The sequence below is a fragment of the Anser brachyrhynchus genome, assembly GCF_964034855.1.
Source record: "Anser brachyrhynchus genome assembly, chromosome: 11".
NCBI lineage: Eukaryota > Metazoa > Chordata > Aves > Anseriformes > Anatidae > Anser > Anser brachyrhynchus.
The window spans coordinates 8,810,880-8,835,892 of NC_137706.1; the positions used below are offsets into that span (position 1 = coordinate 8,810,880).

At 41.1% G+C, this 25,013-nt stretch overlaps 2 protein-coding genes across 8 annotated transcripts in view; one reads left to right on the forward strand and one right to left on the reverse strand.

Moving 5' to 3' along the window:
• Positions 1-25,013, reverse strand: part of SCAPER (S-phase cyclin A associated protein in the ER) — a 242,691-nt gene that overhangs the window by 155,350 nt on the left and 62,328 nt on the right. For 2 of the 6 annotated variants that reach the window (XM_080551340.1, XM_080551339.1), the window contains exon 1: positions 449-526. The exons of 2 other annotated variants lie outside the window; for them this stretch is intronic. In XM_080551340.1, the coding sequence (XP_080407466.1) occupies positions 449-489 (41 nt within the window). In that variant the 5' untranslated portion in view covers positions 490-526. Of the gene's footprint in view, positions 1-448; positions 527-25,013 lie in introns of those variants that run through there. 2 more of the 6 variants (XM_080551345.1, XM_080551344.1) reach the window with 1 other exon arrangement.
• Positions 3,940-16,453, forward strand: RCN2 (reticulocalbin 2). 2 transcript variants are annotated; one of them, XM_080551374.1, is made up of 7 exons: positions 3,940-4,292; positions 4,397-4,502; positions 6,304-6,500; positions 8,980-9,093; positions 10,296-10,392; positions 12,662-12,804; positions 15,642-16,453. In XM_080551374.1, exons 1-7 carry the CDS (start codon positions 4,185-4,187, stop codon positions 15,792-15,794), a joined length of 918 nt encoding a protein of 305 aa, XP_080407500.1. In that variant the 5' UTR covers positions 3,940-4,184; the 3' UTR covers positions 15,795-16,453. The 2 variants fall into 2 exon arrangements, with proteins under 2 accessions (XP_080407500.1, XP_080407501.1); XM_080551375.1 differs by having other exon boundaries at positions 3,945-4,292; positions 8,992-9,093.

Consider the following 25,013-nt stretch of genomic DNA (forward strand, 5'->3'; position numbering starts at 1 on the left):
AATCACGCAGACGCAGGAATCTGTATTTAGAAGGAACGTGTGCCGAGGAGAGAAGCTCGCAGCGAGAACGCTGTAGGTTTACTGTAACATCACGCTGAGAAGCGGGGTTTTCCCTCAGGCTGAGGGAAGACTCGGCCCACCCGCGGCCCCCCTCAGGCCGGGCAGCCCGCGGGCCTCCCCTCAGGCCGCGCTCGAGCAGCAGCCCGGGTCAGGGCCCGGGCCCCTCGCCACAGGGCCTGGGCGCTCCCTCAGCGCGGCGCGCGCGGCGGCGCCCCCGGCCCGGCCCGGCCGCCCCCTGCCCGACCCGGCCGCCCCGTCAGGGGCTCCGCGGTTGCCCGTAGCAACCGGCCTCGGCGGGCTGGGGGGGGGGTGGGGGGGGGCTGGCCCGCCGCCATCTTGCCCCGCCGCCGCGCCCCTCCCCGGCCCGGCCGCGCGCTGGGGCACTCACGCTCTCCGCCGCGCCGCGCCGTCCCGCCGCGGTGACGTCATCGCCGCCCGCCGCCTGTCCGCCCGCCCGCCCGCCGCCCTGCGCAGCCCGGGCCCCCCCCCAGTCACACACACCCCAGTGCTACCGCCCGCGCATGCGCCGTCCGCGCCGGTGAAGGCATTGCCCTCACCTGCCTGCCCGCACCTGGCTGCCCTCAGCCCGTCAGGGAGCGCTGAGGGGCCGCTGGGGCGGTGGTGCCGGGTCCCTCAGCGGCATGCCCGCTCCCCCTGGGGGACAGGAGGAGCAAATTTGCGGGCATCAGTAAATAATCGTGTACATACCCTGCGCGTATAGGCAGCACAGAAAGATTGCACCCTGGGTTTTGACACTGCTGGGGCACCGGGCTTGAAGTCATAGGGGGTTCAGGTCTTCTTCTGAGATCTGGGCAAGCGGGCTTGTGAGGAAATTTTGGACAAGGGGACTATTTAGCCAAAAGGGAAGACAAACGGGGAGCGATAGGAGCGTCCAACATGTAAAAGTATGGTTAGGAATGATCCATTTCCTGTGGGATAGCAATGATAAGAAGTAAGAGGCTTAAATTCTAACTGGGACGATTTAGGTTTCCATTTCTAAAACAGCAATGATAGTTCAAGCATTGGTATGGATTGCACGGGAAATTACACGTGCCTCGGCTGCTGTCACAAGTAGCACAACCACCTCTCAGGAATGACACACGTAACTGGTCCTGCGCTGAGAGCTGAGCCAGATGGCCTCTGGAGGTCCCAGCCCAGCTCTGACACTGTCCTTCGATAACAAGCTCGTTTATTGTTCCCAGGCAGCTGTCTGAGTGTCCCCAGCTGCCTCTTTGGTCCCCTGTAGTTGAGCTCAGCACCATGGTACAGGGCTTCAGAAGCTTGTGACAAATCCTGGTACCCTGATTTGATGCCAAATCAGATACCGCATCAGAAGCGTCCTTTCATAACCTGTTTCTTCACATATTAATAACTGCACTAAGTGCAAATAAGTAGAAAAATAGGTCTGTAAAGTCTGCAGAGCCTAAAATACTTCAGGATAATTTGTGAAGGAGTTATTAAATAATTAGAATGCTCACAATGTTGTATTTGGGTCCTACTAAAGCAAATGATGGCCATTTTGAAATCAAAGCACATGGCACTTAAACACAATTGTCTTTATAATCAAATTGTTGCTCGGGTTGTTTTTTCCCTTACCTAAATTCACCTGTCAAAAGCCAGCAACTTTTAAAATGGAAGATGGAGGGATAATCTTTGCATGCAGCTCTTAGATACACTTCACCATCTTACATACAGCTTATAATGTTTACCTGTGATGAAAACAAAATTAGGATACGTCAAAATCAAAAACTGTCTAAATTCACTACTGTGAATACACTTATTCTGAAAGAGTATAAATGACTTGCATTAAAGAAAATCACAGCTTATACAAGTTGAGTAGTGCTTTATAAAATTAAAATGTAGAAATGTAAAAAAAATTGTAGTGAACATGAGGCAGATAGCTTCACCTGCAGAAAATAGCTGTTAAGGAACGGCACTTTCCATTCCTGGACAACTGCTCTCATGCTGACAGTTTAAGAGGAACAGATTTACATTTGCTGATGTCTTAGAGAAGAAATGGTATCATGGCTTCAGTCAAGTCATTAGGAGGCACAAATGAGCCAATGTAGTGGAAATCTGTGTTGAACATGATCTTCTAACATTAATCTGTTTGTGATTGAAAGAGTAGCTCCAAACAGATTTGTGAAAGACTGTATGCAATTTGGCTAGATGGAAGGAGAGATTTGTCAGAAAAGTCAGAAAGTTCAGCACATAAAAAGCTTTTTGTATGACATGACTTGCATTCTGTTTTTAAAATAGCATCACTGATACTCGCTTTTTATTTGCAAGTTACGATAGCAATGCATTCGCTACGCACTTGGTTAAAAATATCAAGAGAATGTAAGGCCCTCTTTCATTTTCCTACATCCTTACCAGAACAATTTCGAATTTATGATATGACTGGTTAACTGAGTGCTAGGAAGTGTGGACTGTATTTTGATACAGGCAAACTACGGAGTGAAGAATATGATTTTCTATGCTGTCCTTCTTGCTGAGCTTCAGCAAGTGGTGGTGGGGTGTTGTTTTTTTGTTTGTTTGTTTGGCTGGTTGGTTTTGCTCGCTATATTGTTCCAGCTATTCTTATTTCCTTCTGCTATCTTCAGTCATCCTGGCATGTGAACATATTGTTATTAAACTTGTTCTTTGCACATCTATATTGAATTTGCTCTTTGGAAGCTATTACAGTTGTTTAGGCATACGTATACTATATTATACGTATACATATGATACGTATAATCCGATACACTTGTCAAGCCTTGAGATATGCAGCAAAGAATTTTTCTGGAGTGTTAGTAATGCACTAGACAAAGAAGACAAAGTATCTTCAGTACTATTTTTGGAAACCAATCAAATCTTATTTTTGTTTTGATTGCTTATAGGATTTGCTTTATCTACACAAACCACAAGCAGCCTGACTTCATTCACACTTTGTATATATGATTTCCATAAATACTGACGGGAAATTTGACATCTAAACCAATAAAGCATATTAGACTTAAGTCACTATTAGATTTTTTTAAAATAGAGAGACATTTCTTATATGGGCAGGAAATTGCAGTAACACATTTACTGATTTATTACAGTATTGTAGTCTCACATCTCCCAAATGAAGTGTCTTAGCTCTTCGCAGTTAATAGAATTTGAGGTTAACCAGGGAGCAGTACATCGCCATCATCACCGAGGATGAGGGACAACACAACAGACAAAGCTCCATTAATTGAGGGCTCTACTTAAACACGTCAACAGCTCCCTTTCTGGAATTCCAGATAAGCTGGTATCACTTCTTTCTGTTTGAAAGAGGACTTCCAGAAATAGACTAATCTTGAAAGGAGAAGTAACAAATCCAACATCAACCTTACGCAAATCTCAATTAAACCACTGAGAGTGATTAATTTGACCTCAGTGGACTCTAGATCTGAGCAAGCCCAATTTCATGTGACATCTCTTGGTTACGACTTTCCTGCAGAGGCCCCCTGCTCATTTACTGGACATATTTTCAGTCTGCCTGAGTGGTAAATGAGATTCAATTTATTTTACAGCTTTTCTTTCTATTATCTGTGCTGAACAGTTATGAACATTTGTATTGATTCACCTTGCTAACTCATTTATAACGCCTCGCTTCCTTTTCCCTTTGTGCTGTAAGTGCGACTGTGAGTTCAGGCCCACACCAGGAGCAAGCTTTCCTCCTCTCCGAGAGGACACTTTCACGCTGCCAGCTTCCTGATGATCTTCGCTGCGGCAGAGTTTGTTTGAAACAGCCCCGAGCTCTGACAAAATTCACTCTGGCCTGCCAGTCTTCACTGATGCCTGAGCCGACCCACTTTCTGGAAGTGAGAAATCGCAGACCTATGCTGACAGCACTTGGTACCTTCCGCTGCCGCGGCACAAAGGGACGCCTGGGCGGGAGAGGCAGGACAAAACTTCGCGGCCCCGGCCCCACGACGTGCCCGACCCCACCGCCGGCACCTCCCCTACCAGGCCCCGCGGCCGGCCGCCCCCCGCCCGGCCCGGCCCCCAGCCGGGGGCAGGCGGCGCCCCGGAGCCCCCCGCGGCCCCTTCCCTTCCTTTCCCGTTCCCTTCCCTTTCCCCGCCCCTCGCCGCGGGTCCCCTCGTCGGCGGGCGCGATGCGGCGGCGGCCGCTGCTGGCGCTGGGCCTGGCCCTGTGGGCGCTGGGCGCGGCGCACGGCCAGCACCGCGCCGACTACGACCGGGAGGCGCTGCTCGGCGGGCAGGTGGGCGGCGGGCAGGGGGCGGCGGGCGGGGGCCGCGGCCCGCCGGGGCGGCCTCGGCGGCGGCGGCGGCGGCGGCGGCTTCACGGCGGTTCCCTCGCCCGCAGGAGGAGGCGGAGGAGTACGCGCGGCTCAGCCCGGAAGAGCAGCAGCGGCGGCTGCGGGCCATCGTCAGGAGGATCGATGCGGACGGCGACGGGCTGCTCAGCAAGGGTAGGGGCAGGGGGCTGAGGGGCGCAAGGGACGGGACGGGCGGCGGGGGTCGTGCTCGTGCGATGGGCCCGGCGCTGGGCCTCACGGAAGGCAGCGGGACCCTCTCCGTGGAGAATCGCCGCGAGAAATGTAACCACCATCTTGCACAGCCTGTCAGAAATGCCGGGAAAAAATAATAATAATAAAAAAGGATATAGAGGATATCTCAGTCCCCAAGGATTCTGTTTTCCATGACACAAGCAGCGAGGGCCATGGAAAGCAGGCAGGAGGAGCACTACCACCGACAGCAGAGCTCTTCCCACCCTCCACAGTACCAGTTTTGCAGCTGTACCTCTTCCTCACACCTCTGAAACCCCCTAGAATCAAGTGCTTTTTGAAATCCTTTTTGCACAACTAGGAGAGCAAGGCAAGGAGGTAAAGAAGGTACCTGCAGCCGTAACATTGAATGCACACACTTGAACACCTACTAACATTGAGCTACACTGTGGGATCATACGTGCTTTCCATCACAATGTAGCACCAAATGTTATTTCCCAGACGAAGGTTTTATCAAACCTGTAAATTCAGGCACCATCACAACACTTTCTTCATCTAATTGTCAAACTCATTGTAAAAATGTCGGTTTGTTCTGCTGGAGTTTAACAAAAAAAAACATAAGTGTCTTGTGAACGTGCACACAGAGCAAACACAATCCTTGTTCGAACTCCAGAACCGTGATATGTCACTGACATGATATCAAGCATACAGTAAGCTTTCTGGGTGGGAGGAGAAAGTTCAGTTTTAAAGATAAGGCCAACTCTATCTCTTGAATGTCTTCCACTGGATGTGCTGAAACTAATCAGCTGCACACTTAGTTCAGTGTTCCTGTACCTGACTGAGCAGAGGTGAGGTAGTATGTGACTTTGTAAGGGTGGCTAACTTGTAAAATAAACAACAAGCACTTTGCAACGTGAAGGCTGTAAGAGAAGAGGTCTAATATTTTAAAGTGCAGAAATTCCCTCTGTACTCAATCCTGACGATACATACTGCGTCTGGTTCTTAGCCTAATGGAAACTTGCTTTTCCCTCCCTTCCCAAAGGAAAATCACAGTGGAACGCTTTTTTACACTAAGAAACTTAGAAATTGATGGGAACGGTGATTTTTGGATACAAATTTACATTTAGAATTTTCTATATTCAATTTCATTTTCATAAAGGTCTGAAAAGAAAGGTTAAATGATCCTAGAGTTGGATGGCTTCAGGTTTGAAAAGCCCTGGCCACATAATCGTTTCAAGCTGACATAAATGCCAGCAGCCACCAAAAGGGGCAGGCTTGCATTGTTCAGGCCTCAGTAAGCTTGAAATAAGGGTAACTTCTCAGCTGAAAACTAAGAATCTTCCTTATGGGATAAGTTCCTAGTTGACCTAGTTTGCTGTGCAGCTGCATGAACACTACCTGTAATCATTTCTTCCTAACCACTTCCTTTGTGTGTCAGAGGGATGCGTCACCCTTTTTCTGGCAGCACCAAAATACACCAGAGTCAAGTAACCATCTAACTCTAGCCTGAGGGTATCAATAGGGAAACCGTAGGGTACGACAGAAGACGAACTAAAAGCTGTAGTTGTGGTCTAATCTCTTACTCAGTTAACTTGAAAAAAAGGCATGGCACAGAGGAAGCAGGCTGTTTAACCAACCTCTTGCCTACATACTTGCATCTGAATTACAAAGTATATTCCAAACTGAATAGACCTGTGGTATCTTTACAGTTTTTATACTATAGATTATTCTGATTTTTGTTTGGTTTACTTTCTTATTTTCACAGATGAGCTGAGCTCCTGGATACAACAGTCCTTTAAACATTATGTTACACAAGAAGCTAAGCAACACTTCCACGACTATGACAAAGATGGTGATGGATTAGTGTCTTGGAAAGAGTACAATTTACAAATGTATGATCGTGTCATTGATTTTGATGAGAACACTGTCCTGGAGGATCAAGAAGAAGAATCATTTCGACAGGTAAAATGTTTCAGCATCAGTTTCTGAAAGCTGCTGGCAATAGGAAACAATATTTGTTTACTCTGACAGAACAGGATGGTTAGAGAAACCATAGCAGCTGGCACATGTTTTAACACTTTCATTTATCTGAGATAGGGGAGTAATTAATGAAAAGTAATGGAGTATTAAACTGGCTACCAGCAAAACACAAAGACAGAATGAAACTGTACCTCCTGAGTACATTTTGGTAGCTGAGTGGAGTATAAGTCTACTGGCAGTCTTATCACAGAGCAGAGCTTCCAGCAAATGTCTTAAAACAAGATGGCAATCTATTAAATTAGGTCCATGGCCTAACCAGTGTCCTGCCTGTAGCTAGGGCCAGTAGCACTGGTGTTGGTCAGCCTTGTACTGTACTCTTTAACCACCCACATTGCACTGCTTTATCCACTTTTCATTCATTTCTGAAGTATATGGTGTGGGGGATCAATATTGCCTGCTTTTAAATTTTTCTGTCCGCTAGAGATCCACAGAGAAAGCAATAGCAGTTCAAATATTTTTAGCAATCCAACCCTGGTACATAAAACTGAATGTATAAACAATCGAAGTTACGGATTAATCTTGTATATGCAATTAAACACTTAAGAATAGAAGGAAGGAGGCAAGAGGGACAGTGAAGGAAGGACACCACAAATCTCCCGTAGTAAAACTTGTTTGTTTTCAAGTTAGACATTTGTAAGTACATGTAAATATTTCCCTAAAAGAGAATAAGTGAGTTCTTAGACTATTCTGGCCTGAGATTTTTTCTGAGAAGGAGTGCTTTGGTGGCTACTTCTAGTAAAGTAGTAGTCTTGAATATAGTGTTGACAGACGTTAAGCTGGAATAGACAATAAGCAATGAATTTTACACACTGAAGAAAAATCAAACTGTAAAGCTTTGGAGGTCACTGAATTACGTAGTTTTTAAATAAAACAAGATTTTGAATGGAACTACTAGTCAAAATCTTAACCCCATGTTTGAGATGTTGCCATCATATTATGCTGAGGTAGAACTACTTATTTATAATTTGTGATGATTGCTTGCTTGGTTTTCCTACTTGCTGACTTCTTCAACCTACATTGGCAAAAGCAAAACTAGCAGCATTGCACCAGCATCGTGTGTCAGCTGTCTTCAGCCATACTTTTGTAAATTAATGATCCTGCTCTAGTTAAAATGGAAAAGTTGGACTTTGTTACTGATTTTGAATTGACATAAAGTAAACATGAATTTACCAGAGGGTGGCAGTCTTGTTCATCACATCTCAAAACACTGAAAACAAACGTTTCCCCTCAACAGTTCAAGTTTATTTTGCAGTCTAGTACTGTCCCTAGCCAGTCCTTCTGAATTGCCTTCCAGTTTAACTCTTAGCTAAAGTCAGCTTTTCTTTAAACGCAATTAATTATTTTGCAGAATAGTTAAGCTCTTATACTTTATTTGTTACACGTGATCTGCATGAGTCAGATTAGCCTAACTAAGCTGAGAAGATTCAATAAATAGGATAGAAGCTAAGAAGTACAACTTCAAGTGTTTATTTTTAAAGTATTTGTGATCTCTGGTTTGCTGGCCACTGCCTTATCCAGATCAGAGTCATACTGTTTAGTACAATACACTCAAACACAGGACTCCAAAATTTTCACAGCTCACATCGCATGCATTTTGAGTAGAGATTTGTTATCAGTGGTTTGGGTCTTTATTTTGTCTGAAGAGACTGTACAGAATGAAACAAGGGCAAAGAACAAGGGTTTTGCACATTTAGAATACAGAAGAAGGAAGTGCAAGGCATTCAGAAATAGTAACTTGCCTGTTTATTGCGGGTATTATCTCTTTTAAGAAGGCATGCTAATATTTATACTTAAAAGAGGTTACAGAAGTGACTTTGATTTGAAATAAGTTCAGATGTAATGGACAACAGTCTTGTATTAAAGGAATCTGCCTCATCCTTCAGCACTTAAAATAGCTTCAGAAAAGGCAGTTTACATATATGATATTTGAAGACTTTCTTGGAACTATGAAGAGCCCTTGATGTAAATGAGATATAGATTCAAAAGGTTAAATGTCCTGAAAATGTAAATGTTAGAATTTGTGATGGCCACTCTAACAGTAATTGTACTCCACTAGGTTAGTTTGGGAATTGGTGACTTATAGAAGTGGAAGCATGTATAAAGACAAGACTTCCTGGTCTTTTCATCATCTCCCTTTCATGTTTTTGAAGCCTTGGCTGAGAGTGTTTCAAATGTTCCTAACTGAAATGAAGGAAATTTTTATGGGATTCTTAGAAAAAAGACCTCCTCCCATTAAAAGTGCTATTCTCATTGCTCTGGATGAGCTCTTCTTAGTGAAAATAAAACATCAGTATAATACAAGAAAGTAATGTGAAACAATTAATGTTCTAATGAGTTTACAGCCAACTACTATAATGTTTTTCCTTTTCATTAAGCACTCTAACTAAATCTATTTTCTAAGCTTCATTTAAAGGAGAAAAAGCGTTTTGAAAAAGCTAACAGGGATGATGTTCCTGATCTAAATGTGGATGAATTCATTGCTTTTGAACATCCTGAAGAAGTGGAGTATATGACGGTAAGACTTAGGAGGAGGTCTTTATCAGCTCTGTGTATATAGAGGCAACATCTTTTTAATGTCCCAGTGCTACAGGAAGTGTGCTTTTGAGCAGCTATGTATATTGCTTTTCCAGACCAAATAAAAAATCAGGTGGTATGTTGTGAATTCAGTGCTGGAGTTCAGAAGATGGAGCAGGAGTGCAGTGCTTTTCTTGAAAATTTATTCAAGAACTATTATTTGTCAAGAAGTGGTATTACACAACTATCTTAAACCTTTGGGATTAGGCTGACATAAATATCTCTAAAATTCTGTTAGGTTGGAAACACATCAGTAAGATTTCAGCTTGAGAAAGTTGCAAGCCTAGTTCAGAGTTCAATTCTAGTTAGAGGGATTCACAATGAAGATGTCTTGATGCAGGAAAAAGGTCAAATGCCAGTTAGCTTCACCTTACTCAAAGGGCCACAATGGTCACTTTTCTGGCCAAAAAAAAAAAAAAAAAATAAAAACTTTCTCAAACTTTGACTTTTCTGTGCTTGGAGTTTGGGGGATTATTATTCAAGCCAGGACCACTTTGGCATTGGTGATGCGTTTCATCACTGCTGTGACTGTTGGTGTCATTCCAGCTCAATACCCACAGCTGACCACAGTTAAAAGTACACTGCTGCTTTTCTGCAACAGAGCCTTCAGGTTTGGCTCTCTGATGCTGCAGAGCTAACTGCCAGCAGGAGCTCAGTGCAAACATAGCCTCTGTTTGTGTTGACATAATGCTTAATTATGAACAAACAAGAACAACTACAAGAACCGGCATGCTGGTCTCACTGGGAAACAAAGGACCAAGACAAAAAACAATTTTTCCAACAACTTCAAAAAGTTACAAAATGCAAAGAAATTAGTACATCAAAAAAAGAAATAGGATTATAGTTTTGTGCAAATTCATGTGCTCATGTAGTTTTGAATTATGTTTAAGGATTCCAACTCTATGTACACCCTACAGATTTGATTTTCATAAAACCTGACATCCTAAACTCTAAGAATGGATCCATTCTGTGGCACAGGAACCAGTTACTGCACTAGTTCATGTAAAACAGAGAAGCAGGTTCGAAATGACATCTCATTAGTTTAAAGGACACATTATTTTTCTAAAATGATTTATTTCTGTTTCTCTTGATTGCAAGACTGATAAATTGATATTTTGCCTTTTGTTTGTGTGTATGCAAAAGGACTTTGTCATTCAGGAAGCTTTAGAAGAGCATGATAAAGACGGTGATGGATTTGTTAACCTGGAAGAATTCCTTGGTGATTACAGAAGAGACCCAAGTAAGGAAAGGGTTGGGGGGCAGGAACTGAACAAAAGCTTTTGGAATGGGATGAATTGTATGCACCTTTGTTTTCAGCTTTTAACACCTCCACCTACAGGTTCCAAGTGACATTATCCTGTCAGTCAGAATAATTCAATTTCCTGGTACTGTGCCTAGTAGGTCATTATTTCAGTCTGCCCTGCGTGTATTTGGCAGTAGTTTGTGTACAGCCCACTGTTCCCTTGTAAGTTATTTCTTTTCCCAACCATTGAAGCATAATCCTCATCACTAGGTATGTAGCTAAAATAAGATACCGTTTTGCTAACTGAACACATCTGGGTAAACAGCCAGCATGAATGTAAGGTTAGCCTTTCCTAGTCTTGATCGGCTTAAAGCAGCTGTCAGCCTTGCTGCAGAAGGACTGAAGCTGTATGTATTTTAAGAGAGGGAGAGGGGAAGTGTAAGGAGTCCCTTCACAGTACCAGGTATCGAAAGCCCATCTGCTTTCACCTTTTTTTTTTTTTCATTCTTGCCCTTCCTTAAGCTTGCTCTATTCCTGTGTTAACAAAAAAAAAAAAAAAGAGAGAGAGAGACATTTACATGGTGTTTATCAATGCTTTTTTGTAGGTAAGTTGTTAATAGATAAATATTTTATACACTGTACTTGACTTGCTACAAGATAGGGCAAAGAACTCTTCTGGTTCCAAAAAGACCAGTGGCTTGATGCATGTGAAAAGTCTGCTTGGTCGTAAGGAGTGCTAATTCTGAAGCATGGAGGGCTTTTTTATATCTTTTTCCTACTCGAACTTTAAAAAAGCCTTTCCAAGCCAGTCTATCTGAAGTTATTAGAAAGGGATGAAATTATTGTTAGGGTCCTTGCAGTAACAGAAGATAGAACAGCCTTTCTATTAAACATTTTTATCAAGGATTCAGAATCATCTGGAACTGTAGAAACTTCAGGTTTTCTTCAAATGACCGTGTCTTCTGCAGACAGTGTTCCTGCCGCACACCCTAAAATGACTAATAAGCTACACGGTGGGTCTGGTTTCATAACCGTCTTGTGGCTTTGGGCAGCAGTGTATTGGTGAATTGTGACGTTAAGGATAACTGAGTTGTAAACTAGGTGTTAGAAAGGAGAGAGACTTAGTCTTTTTTCTTTTATAATATAAACCTAATTATTTTAAACTGTTACCTGTCTGCCTTTCATATCAAATAATTTCGACTTCCATAAGGTTTAGGAAGTCTTAAAATCTGTTAATACTTGTTCACAGTATTTATCAGTGATGAACGATCAGCGTGAATTGCCTCTTAATTTCTTGAAGAGTTAGAGACAAGTTTAAAAGCTGGTTAGGTTTCAGGGTGCAAAGTCAGAATATAGGGTAAATATAGAGCAGGAGTACAAATAAATACAAGCAGTAAATGGGACTGCTTTGGATATATTCCAGCTATTTTTTAAAAAAATACAGAAAAATAAAAACTATTTTGAGAGCTTACAGTACTGTTCAGAGTCTGTTGAGCCTGCACTAGGTAAGAACTCTGTCCTCTCTGTTAGCTGTCACAAATTACCTCCCTGGCTGCTAAAGCACAGGAACAGACAGTAGAATGTTATTAAAATCTTGGTATCGCCTTACAAGTTTCATAATTGTATACACTGCACAACACTAGTTCTCCACCTACTTTTAGGACACTTGTTGATTTAAAGCTTTTCCCTACTTTCCTGCATCTGTTAAGTGCTGAGATGACCAATGACTGAGAACTACAGTATTGCTCATGTTGCTGTCATGGGATACTATTAACATGCCATCTGCAATGTTACTGCTATACAATGGCTATATAATGGGAGAGAGTAATCTTAACCCAGTCAAAGTAAATAATGTCAAATATCTCCATCATCCACTTGAACTTTTTCCTATTGGTATGTCAGATGTCCCAATAAGTAGGAAACCATCCATTTGGCAGCACATTTTATACGTAGTATGATTTCTCCCCCATTGATTTGGTTAACTTTGGTTAACATTAAATAAATAGCTCAGTTGATGGTAACACATGACTTTCATGTCCCCTTAGTTCAACTGTAAATGTACAGTCTTAACATTATCTTAGCTTTAAGTTCTGTTTTAATCTATACAAATATTTTTTTAATGTTTTTTTAATATCCTGGGACTGGTCTGTAAGGTCTCTCTTGGTTTAGTGAAATCACTTTTATGTTATGAGACTAAATTGCATTAATTTGATTACAAGAAAAGGTGAATGCGTCGGTTTTAAATGTGACAAATGTTTCTCACTAGCTGCAAGGGAAGATCCAGAATGGATACTTGTTGAGAAGGATCGATTTGTGAATGACTATGACAAGGATAACGATGGGAAACTCAGCCCTCAAGAGCTGTTGTCTTGGATAGTACCTAATAATCAGGGTATTGCACAAGAGGAGGTATGTGTTTTGATTGGTTTAATAATTGCTGTTTAGATTTTATTTAATGCAGCAGAATTCTGGAGGTATCACAACAAAATGATAGATAAATTCAGATTTACCATATCTTAGTAGTTGAGAAAGAGTGCTTAGTAGATGTTTGCATATCTTTTTTAGCCCTTTTTTCCAGTTTGACAAAGAATGCAGGTCCCAGTCTGGATAAGGCAAATTTGATGTTCTTGTTGATTGTATGAATGTTTATTAATTAACAAGGTGCTATCCTACATGGTGTATCTGGTTTGATTTAAGAGCACAGTCATTTTAAAGTTACAGCGGGTAAGGCTAATGAGATATACCAATAAAAGAAGCTGTTATATACAGCACAGTTAGGAAAACAGAAATGGATCATTCTTCTTCTAACTGGTTAAATTGCCATAATTTATACAAAATTTGTATTAAAACCTGTATTTGCATAAGTATAAGAAAATAGACGTACTCTATGATTCAAGATGCTGTAAAGCAAACTTTAAAATAAGAGTGATAACTGAAATGGTTTAATCACCAGTAGAATGCCATAATAGGTTTAAGTGGATTCTCATTTTAGTTGTCTATTTTTTGTAGCAGGTAGTACAAGCACTGAGCATACCAGAACAGGCTATTTTTGTGAACGGACTTTAGAGTTGCTGATGGCAGTAGAGAAGGTTTCTGCCTTTCTGCTAATAACTTCTTATCTTAATTTGTGCAGATCTCTTTCCTTTGCACTGAAGGGTTTTGGTGTTCAGTATGGCAGACAAACAGGTCCTCCCGTGCCTCCATAATTACTCTTAAAGTCAGGAAACTCTTCAAGATAGATAAGATAGCTCATCTTCTGTGACTGGACATGTCATTACTGAGCTCCCACCTCCCTGCTATTTCAGCTCTGCTGATTACAGAAAAAGCAGCTTGGTTAGCATGTAGCACTGGCTGCTCACGTACCTAACCTTGTAGGAACCTAAGCTACAAAATTGCTATAGGAGTATTTTTGTAAATGTGCATCTGTAAGGTTTTGTGCAGACTTTTTTTAAACATCTGACGCTTGAGGGTGGTTGGTTCTTATTTCACAGAAAAAATACTGTTATAACTGACACGAGTTCTGTGTGTCGTTGAGTTTATACATACCTTGTTGTTTTTTTTACCAGTTCTTCACTATTCATTCAAATTTTAGCTTAAAGCAAGGCCATGGTGTACTAATATCTCAGTTCCAAAAGGTTAGTTTTTTTTTATTTGTTTTTCTAATGTGCTATTTTTTTCTTCAGTTAATGCAAGGCTTTAAAAAAGTCCCCTATCCTAAAGAGAAGGTGGCATTGACTTGCATTATAAGTTGTTTATTTATATTACAGTTTAATTTTGTCATTTAAAAATGGCTTGAGAAATCTGGTAGCTAAATAACATAAAACAACAGAAAAATACTATGCATTCAGTTTCTGGGAACTGATTCATGTTTACCAAGATGTTTTTCTTAATACTCTGTTAGCTTTTGCCATGCAGAGTGTTTTTGAAATCTGTTTGGCTGATGTTACTACCTGTCATTTTCTTCAGCCCTCTTTGCTGATGTAGTCAGCTTAAATGTAAGTAATATTTCATTATTAATAAAGCCGCTAAGCAGTCACATTGAGCCAAATCAATCAGAAAAAGGAGAAATGGAAGGACCCTGTAACTCATCGTATCTGTAGATATTTTGTAAATAAAAACCAAAACCATGTCAGACTAGGAACTCTGCTATTTCTCAGTAATAACAGCTGCAATAGAGCTGTTGTGCTAGCTTGGTAGCTTTGAGCTGTGTAATTCTCATGAATAACATACAACTAAAGTATTCCACATTTTTTGTTTCATTGCTGAATTTCCCTCCTTCTATAATACATATGCAAGCAAAAAATTGAGAACTGTTGTAACTTGCAGTTTCATTTGACATTGTGTTTGTCTTTTTTTTTTCCAAAAAGCAAGCTTTGGCTTTCAGGAAATGAGGGAAATCTTTAATTGCTATCCAAAGTTGATGTTCCTGTGCATGAATGACTTATCTCATCCACTGTTGAAAGTACAAAATCTTTTCCATGGTGGACATCAAATACTTTCCAGTTATATTTAAACCATGAATTACAGTTATAGAGCTATTTTTGCAAATCATAAATAGATACAGAAATGGCTAGCAGAATAGATGCCTCCAGAGCAGAATAGATACCTCCAGAGCTAAAAGTAACAGCACCTAAAGTTTAAACTGAGAACTGGAAAAGCATATCTGGTCAGACAGAGGGTTAATGTAGAGATAGAGATAACCGTAACTGGTACACACCTATGGAAGAGGATGCTCAACATGAAGACTGCACTGGCTCAAATTGTAGTTGAGGTCATGCACACCAAGGACCGTAGCTGTTGCTCTGTGGCTGAATGTCCAGAAACTGAAAACACACAGTCTGTAGCTGACCTGCTAAGCTTGCATTTTCTGCAGGTCGTATGCTAAAGGTATGTATGGCATCAACCAGTGGATTTCAGAGACTGCTGGTACTTCCAGGAAGACGATCAATCTTTGCTTTTTTAACACTGTCTTCTGCCCTCAGAGTAAAGCAGTGGGTTTGACATTCATTTTTTGGTTTAGAATTGATGATGAGGTTAGAAATTTGATATTATGACTTTGCCACTGAATAAAAAAGGCAAGGGGAAACAAACTGAGGCAAGAAAGATTCTGTTCTGAATGTTAAATGGCATCTAGCTTGTTACAAATAATGGTGTAGTGGCAGGACTCTGACAATGCTATTCCAAAAATGTATTTATAAATGTTCCTACCTATTAACTGTGCACCTGGTGTTCCATTTATTTTAAAGGCTCTTCACCTTATTGAAGAAATGGATTTGAATGATGATAAAAAGCTTTCTGAAGCAGAAATTCTTAAGAACCAGGATTTGTTTCTTAACAGTGAAGCAACGGATTATGGCAGGCAGCTTCATGATGAACGTTTCTACCACGAAGAACTTTAGATTATTTATTTTGTAATCTGTTTTTCTTCCCTTTCTTTCATTTGGAGCTTTTGTTAAATGCACCCACTTTTCAGCTATGTTGCAAGTTTTATGCTGTAATTACAATAGACTAATGTTTGTGTAAATACTTTGCATTCAAAATTAAATTGCCCTCCTGCAGACTTCCTTGGGCCTCTTCTAGCCTGCAAAATTAATCTTAAATACTTACTTCCAAAATTATATAGCAATGGGAAAGAAATTACTTAAGGTATTGTACTGTATTGTGAAGAGTTGTGTGACTGTACTTCAACTAAATGGAGAATTTAAGTGATTCTCTGAAAAAATTCAAACCAGAAAATGAGACTGCTATATTTTCTACTCAGTTTAATTAGGGAGAAGAGTAGGGAAGATAGGGGAAGATGTTTAGAATCAGCATTAACCGTGTTTTATTTAATACATTTGGAGAAACACTTAGCTTAATGCCTCAATTGTTTAAGAGGTTTCTACTTAATTTTAAATGGTTTCTATGTGTTTTACTGTATTATAATAAAAACCTACTATTTTTACATCTACAGAAAACAATTGTTTTTATGTACAATTCTACAGCACTGGCAATACAATGGTATTGTACATTGTCAAGACCCTCCTCATTTGTTGGATTAAAACTTAAAGTATTGTGTCTTTGTTTTATACATTTATTACATACTGTGGATCACCCGTAGCAACTCCTTGAAATGTGAACAATTTGCAGTAGCGTATTTATTTGGGAATCACTTCTTTTGAATGCAGATCAGAATACCGAGGGCAACTCACATGCACCGTGTGAAGGGAACAGTATATATTCTTTGGCAACATTCTTAGGTTTTATATGCTAAGGACAGCTCATCGGATCTAGATGTTAAAAAGGATTAAAAAAAAAGTAATGTATGCATTTAGCATTTTCTGGAAGTGTTTGCAAAAGCAGTGTTGTTGTTTTTTTCTTAAATTTGGGATATATGGAACTCTAAAGCATCAAGACATCGCATAATAGTTGTAGTATTAAGCTCTAAAAGTTAACTTCAGTTGAAAGCTCCACAATTACCATTCATAAAAGTAAGTAATGTCCTGTTAAGTGATTAATTGAAATAACCAGGAAGGTTAATGGCATGACAGATTCTGTTTAGGAAAGTACATATATTCACTTCTCAACTAGAAAGTCAAAGCCTCACAGAATAGGTTGTGTAAAATATGTTGTTTTTTATTTTATTTTTTTTAAATTCCCGGGTAACTGACTCCTGTAATGTTTTTGCAGTATTGTTCTTGGCTAATGTTTTCCTTCTTCCCAACTCTCTTTTTTTCCAATAGACCATCTCTTAATTATTCTCAGAACATCCAATCTTCCTTTCAATGTAAGTGTTGAAGTATCACCATTAGAAGGCTAGCAGTTTTGATACAAAGCAAAACTACATCTGATTTTACTGGATTTTTTAGGTATCCTTATTATAGTGATAAAAATTAAAAATGCTTCTTCAATTTTAGAGATTGCTTTTCTACCCATATTTGTTTATTTCTGGAAATGTAAGTACAACCATTGCTATGTTGTTGGTTGGATATGATTAAAAAAAAAAAAAACCAAGAAAAAAAAACAGTGTGATTAAATTTAGTGTGTCTAGGAATATTAAAACAATTGTTTTCATCTTCGTTGCTTTGAAATATACCCAAAGTTGCTTATTTGTTATTATTCTTTTTGGCATTTTTAAACAAGTCTTGACAGAGTCAACTGCATACTCAGCATTAAAAATGGTGTAATCAACTGGAAAATTCAACTCTCGAAGAGAAAAAAAGGATGCCACTGGAAGGATGCCACTATCGTTTGCTCTTTGACTCAGCTTGGAGTCATTTGCGGGATTGCTGTAATTGCAATACTGCATAAACCAAAGGTTGTAGCAAGACCAATAGAATACCAAACGCCACAGAATGTACACATCTCAGAGTCTGTGCAAAACATCCAATTTGCTGCTCATTTTAGTCATTCTGTGAGCAAATTGTGTTAGGTAGTATTAGCGCTTAGCTCTCTGCAAGAGAGAAATGGAGCTGCAGCTTTTGTCACTTTGTAGCTCTTAATCTAATTTTATGGACATAGAAAACCAGTACTTCAAAAGGAAACTATAATTGTTCATGTAACCGAAATGTGGATTTGGAGAAGTGCTAAGCTCAGTTCCCTAATAATGCTGTATTCTGTTGAATGTTTCAGTAATTCCTGGAGTAAATTAACGTAGACTTCTCTTTTGATTTCTGATAATGGGTTTGAAATTCGACTTGTTTTACTTTAAAAGCCTAATACTGCTTTCATGATCTTAGAAAGATTTGTGGCTTCTGATAGCTTAATCTAGTGTTTAGGTTGTCAAAATTGGCAATGCACCACTTCTATTTAATGATGTCTATCCAAATATTGTAGAAGTTACATGAAAGTGGCTCAGGTATTTTCAGGGTTATGCACTGAAAGAGTCTCTCCCTTACCTAGCATTTTGCAACTGTGCTGAGAAAGTGCAATGAGGTAAAGAACTTAAAACTATTTTACTGTAGATGGAAATTAAATAGAAAACTTTTTTTTAGTGGGTTAGAGCAGAGATTTTCAGCACTCCAGTGTGGCATGACTTATTCTATATATTTATAGAGGGAAGTGCTGGTACTGAATCTGGGATTACCGGAGGCTGCTGGAGTCACACACAGAGTTACGCCAAGTCTTTTTGTTTCCTGTAGGACCTATTTGTTGAAGAAAATTCAGAGTTTCTCTGTATGGTGAAGGCTGGAAGCAGTGTCTAGTAGCTCTTTCCCCTCTGCCAGATTTTACAAAAGGTTTTGCACAACATCCAAGCTTTGGAGATGACACATGCTTAAACATGGACAATGTTTTGAGAGAAACGACTGTCTCTTATGCTATTGTTCTGGCACGTTCAGCTAATGCTGTTTTGGAAAAGCCTCCACACATGGCATCCTACAGGTAAAACAGATCTCTAAAAGGCATACTAAATTATCATGGTTTTCCTTACCCATCTCTATACCTACTCTAGCAACACACAGTCGAGAAGACAGAAAAATAGGGGCCTGCTTATGCCTGCTTTCTTAGGGATGCAATACGCAGCAGTCTGTGTTTCTGCCTGTCCCACCCCTACTGTAACCTTGATGCTTTTCTGATTTTCTCTCTAAACACAAACCTAACACAAAAAAAAAACAAGCTGCAGGGATATCTTAGAAGCCAAGAGCAGATTCAGCTAATGCTACATTTCACTCCAGTATCCCCTCTGGAAGTCACAGACTGTCTGATGGCATCACTTCTACCTTTTTTATGAGCACAGCTCAGGTTGTAGTCAGGTGGGACAGCCCTAAACAGCTGGGCCAAGAACAAAAAAAACCAAGCAAACAAAAAAACCCACCAAAATTAAAGAGATCAAACTGAACTGAAAACTTAGCTTTGATTTACAGGAAGAATACAAAGAGAGATGGAGAAGACCGAGTGTCACTTTTTGTCAATAGCTCGTGGTTGGAGGGGAAGAGACGTCCTTCTGAAGGTCCCTCGCCTGTTACACCTGACCTTGCTTTGTAAGCAGTGTGCTGAATATTCCCAATCCAAGTACTAAAGCTGACAAAAGCACTTTGTCTCCATGTAATAACCACTCAGATTTCTTAGAGGCTGAGCTTCCTGTTAGCAAGGTAACCTCATTCCCCAGAGAGGTTCCTGACATCCTCAGCGCCTAACACAGAAGCAGCTCTGGGGGAATATGCATTAGGACAGCTCTTTGGACTGTGTCTAAGTGAGAGAGACCTTCAGAGGAACAAATACTAGCTAAACTCACTGAAGAGAACAAAATTCCTCTGCTTGTTTCAAAATCCTTCCATTTATAAAATCAAGGATCCAGAAGATTGGATTTCTACACAAACACTGCATGTGAAATGTCAGGTGAAGAGCACAAAGGGAGAACAATATGACAGAGAGTAGATGAAGAATCAATATCACAGAGCTCAGATTTGCAAAGTTTTCCAGAACACAAAGCATCTCATCCGTTTAAAACCTACAAAAACACATCCTACCAAACTTAAGAGCTCATCTCAAGGCAAGTGGCGGGTGACAGAACAAGCCTAATCCCATTGCTGGTGTAAACAAGGCAGATCTCTCAGAGATGCACAACAAAATGTCGAGGCAAGAGTCGTAAGTTCCAACAAGGGAAATTCTGACTAGATACTAAATAAATTCACAGGAATGGTGGTGAAAGGAGCCAGGAGAGGCTTTTGGAGGGTTCCCCTCAGGAGATGGTCAGAGCTCAAAAAGGTCCTGGGCTGCCTGGAGCAACTTGGAGGTTAGCCCCGCTGTGAGCTGGAGGCTGAAGTGGAGACCTACCTTGTGCAGACCGGGAGGCACAGATAATCCTCTTCAAAGGGATCCTGTCTGAACCATTTGGCAAGGTGTGCTTATTTTTCAATAGACTGTAAGGAATTTTGAGTATGCAGCATTTCCAGCTACAAGCTATCCCTTCCTCCCCTGTCTTAAAAAACAAACAAGCAAACACCAGAGCTTGCCAGAAGTAACAAGAAAAACCTCTCAATGCTGATTTTGAGGTAGAAGTTATTTTTGTTATAACATGTATATATTCCTTCTCTGTGCAGAAGGTAGTGTCCCATGCAAAGTGCACGGTGCCCTTCCCGCAAGAATAAATGTCACACTAAAGGGTAATACCAACACACAAACACACAAACCACACAAGAATTTGGTCCCCAAAGAAGAATCCTTGGCGCTGAATAAATGCTTCTCACATGGATGTGTACTGCAACACCTCTGAATGCCATTAGTGTAAAGGCATAAGGAGACACTTGGTTACAAAGAATGTCATTTTACCAGCCTATCTGGTCTATCAAAGTAGAAGTGAAGATGTTGAAAAACAATCCACAAGGAAATCACTGAAAATAATATTAAAGTATACTTGCTTTGAGAAAAGCTACTAATAATCATTTCAATGTTAACAGCAGTAGAAAAATAAGAATGAGCAATACTAAATATTAGTCAGAATCACTTATAGAGCTGAAGTGTGATTCAGCTGATCAGTATTTCTGGCATTTCAGGATTGCAAATAGCACAAATGCTACAAACGCTTTACCCAGTCCCCCATTCCTCTTTCTAGCTATAGTAGTAGCAGTGTGTGACCAGGGGGGGGAGGATTACAGCGCTGACTGGGACTAAACAGCTAGCTTGTCAGAGATGTGAATGTTATATTTTGTTTGGAAATTAAAACAACTACACCTTAGTATTTCAAGCAAGGTTTAGAATAATAAACATACAACTAATTTAACTTAAAAGATTTTGCTTTTTAGTTTTTTAATTGAAGATCTCGCAGATGTTCATTGCTGACTGCTACAGTTCTGCAATTCTACTCAGCAAAAAAGTGTATTAAAACTACCAGGGATGTTTCCAAATGAGTGAGCAAATACACAGAATATTTGCTAAACATACCAAAGGAATCTAAACTGTTGCATCCCATGATGCTAAGCAGCTCACTGTGTTACCAAAGGAGTCACAGTTGGTACAAGGGTTGACCTACTGGAGATGGCATTGAACTGCTTTCTTTCCAGAGCTGCGGTATGCAGAGTTCTTGCTGGGAAATGCTCGTTGGTGCTGCAGGCACTGCCTAGCTGGCTAGCAAAAGAATAGTGATTTCCTTTCAATTAGTGGGATTGAGAAAGCAAGCAGGTTTGTAAAACATCAAAAAAAAAAAAAAAAAGAGAGAACTAAAAAGCATCTCTTCACAGCTACACCATGGTGTGACTAAAAGAGGAGAAAGAAACCCCAATCTTTTAATTTTCTCCCCCACCACCTGGCTACACTTCTCTCCAAAGAACAACCAGATACCTCCTGGGAAATAACACTCCCCCCCCACTTCTCTTCTTCTCTGTATCCTCTTTGAAACACTTTCAGGGGTCAGGTGATGGTAGCTAACCATGTTTAGGTATGTTACACACTCTGGAGGACCCCATTTCTGTGATACAACCAGTCATTTTAAGATATATGTGGTAACATGATGTTAGAGGAAATCCATCCATGTGCTTCTAATTATGGAGAAAACTGTTATTTTTCTACTAGGTAAAACCTCAGGGCCTGGTCCACCTTTCAGTGAAGGCCTCCATTCGAAACCACCCCGAGGCAGTAGGTATTAGTTAAGAAGGCAGCGCGTGCAGTCAAGCTTTATGTTGTCAGTTGTACGGCAGCAAAACGGCGGCAGGACTGTCTCGCACTGAGGCAGTGCTTTGGGACGGAGGGTCAGACGGCTCCTGCCGAAGGAGATGGGGGGATGAGCCGATGTGGCGGGGCTCAGGAGCGCAGTTTGCTCTCTGCCCGCCACCGCTGGGTCTGGAGGAGGTTTTGGCAGCCCAGTCAGGCGCGCGGTGGCTCCCTGTCTGTTTTCATGGGAACAGAGCTCGGCTCCTCGCAGAGGGAAAGGTGAATTAATTTTTTTTTTTTTTTAAATAGGCTCACTTGTGGCTAATTTCAAGGCCTTTGACCTTTCCTGCACTGAAGCTCAGCCTGCCACTTGTATGGCAGTGGCCTGGCAGACGCAGCTGGGCAGCTGTCGCACCTGCACGCTGCCACCATGGCCTTCCTCTGGGAGCGGTCTCATTGTTGCTGGTGTCTCTGGATTTTAGGACTGAGCAAGAGGCCAGAGGCTGGGCTGTTTTCGTTTTGAACATGACTAATACAGGGATCATTGTGAAGCTGCAGCTCTTGGATGTAATTTTAGAGAGGCCATAAGGACTAGGCGAGATGCCTTCTCTTTTCCTATCGCAAAGAGTAATTCAGAGGGACTGCGATATACCTGAGGGGTTTTGAAAAATACAATTAGCCTAATTTCCAAATTATGTGGATATTCAACACCTCTTTATATACCACCTTAACAATTTTCATAGACTTCCTTATCTTTTTTCTGTGTAGAATGAAAGGTTTACTCTCTGTACTGCCAGACTACTTGAAATCAGAAGCACAACTGTGAAGAAAATCTTACTGGAAGCCTTGAATGAGTACAATCCAGCTTGCAGATGTTATTTTTGTATTTTAACTACTGTTGGGTCCAAACCTACCCCCCAAATCCCTAATAAAAAACTTTGCTCAAAGCAGTATGTAGTTATTAGAAGACAAATGAAAATTTCATTCAGACGCATGCCAAAATTTGAGACTTTCTAATCTGAACTTTTCAAATATAAAAAATCAGACTTCTCATTGCTTTTCACTCCAGAATAGATTAAATGGTACATTCTGTCTCCAGACAGTTTCAAGGACTAATTTGATAGATTAAGTGGAGTATATTATTGTTGAGCTTTAAGTTACTTTTAACAAATAAAAAACTTCTTCCCCTTACAGCATTTTCTACTTAATTTATTATGAACATACAATATAAACTAAGAGAAAATTTATCAGACATTATGAAAGAAGACATGAAAAAAATCTGGATAAATAAATCCAAAGAGTATACAGCACCTGATTCTTCTTATTGGGAATTCACTTGAAGGAATTCTGGATATGGCTACCCTCAGGTTAACGCATCTTCCAGTACAAACACGCACTGACGGATTTTTCTTACAAATATCAAGCAAGAATTGCTCAGACATAATCAGATTTTTTCTTTCTTTTAGTGTTTTTACTTATAAAACACAGAGGAGTCCTATTTCCTTAAGCGAGAGTAAGAAACAGCTCAAGGGCAATATTCTCCTCCAGAAACTGCACATGTGTTTGGGAGATCTAGGGCCACAGCCACAGCTGGGGACAAACCAGAGCCAAGTACCCACTGGTTAAAGTACCCAGGAAAATGAAAAACAAACCATCAAACGAAAAAACACCCACAGTATGAATTACGTTATAAGATCAAAATGAGGGATGCTGAGGAAGCGTCACATGAACCCCCCTGTGAAACCTCAAGGCTAGCCTCCCTGGCAGTGTGGTGTCTGTGGGAAGGAAACCCCAAAACCCACGTAAGGACACAGCAGAGCACTGCCCCGCTCCCATGGGACCCTCAGCCCTGATACAGAGCCCTCCTTCCCGTAATGGAGCATCCTCTACCTTCCCATCCCGCCTGCGGCAGCAGGAAGGTGAGAGATGCAGTAGCCTTGCCCCAGAGACAGCTCTCTTTTCTCTCAGGCCTCACACATATTACTATCATTTTTTCCCTGGCTCTCCTTTTGTACAGGTAGTTTCCATATAGAGGAATGTCAGTGCTAGACGAGGCAGAGCACATAACATCAAGCACCATCTGCAGGTGCTGTGGCTGCAGAGGATGATGAATGCTTCGTTCTACCTTCACCCCGGCTGCCATCCGTTTGTGACCCGCAGTTCTGGTTACATCTGCTACCTACTGATTGGAAAAACATTCAGCACCACAAACAAGGAGTGTCAGGTGCGAAATTCCATCCTGCACATGTACTGGTGGCTTTTTTCCTCCAGCGCCTGGTGCCACTTTAATCACCTTGTGCCCAACAAGGATGATCGAATCACTCTGCTATCCTAAACGTTAGGGATCTCCCCACTAAAACATAATTCTCAGCCAAACGCTGATACCAATGAAAGGAAGCGACAACTCGACACAACAGGTCCCCTTTTAGATCCTCCACACGCCATTGTCACAAGAACAAGGGCAGGAGCAATAAAGCAGAGTGGTGTTAATGGAAAGGAAAAAAGCACGGGGAGTTAAAGCACTTTTCAGAGGCAAAATTCCTGCAATTCCCTGGCAAGCGAGACATGTGAGACGTGTGTACCCACATTGTGCTAGAGTATGTGCTCTGGTTAGGCTGTGTGTGCTGACAGGCTTTTCAGAGAGACAGGCTCTTACTTGTCTTGCTGTGGATGTACAATCGTTCTACTGACCCAGTCCAGTGGTCTTTTTCATTTTTTTAAGAGAATCTTTGTTTTCTGAAGCTTACATAGCTTTTTGTTTCTCCATTACTACTTCCCTCCACTCTCCAAAGAAAATATGTGTAAGAAAGATTCCATTCAGAACAGCACAGAAAAGCTCACTGACTCCTACAGACGTGGGCTCCCAAATGCCTCTGTGAATCCAGGCCCTGCTGCCCTGTGTGTGCTTCCACAAGGTTAAATCGAGACTTCTAGAGGGACCGACCTAGAGGATATCATGCTCAAACCATCTGAGAAGCTTCCTACCCAGCCAGGCACTGGCACAGCTCCCAAGCTCACTGAGGGCATTTTCACTTTGGAAATCCCAAACC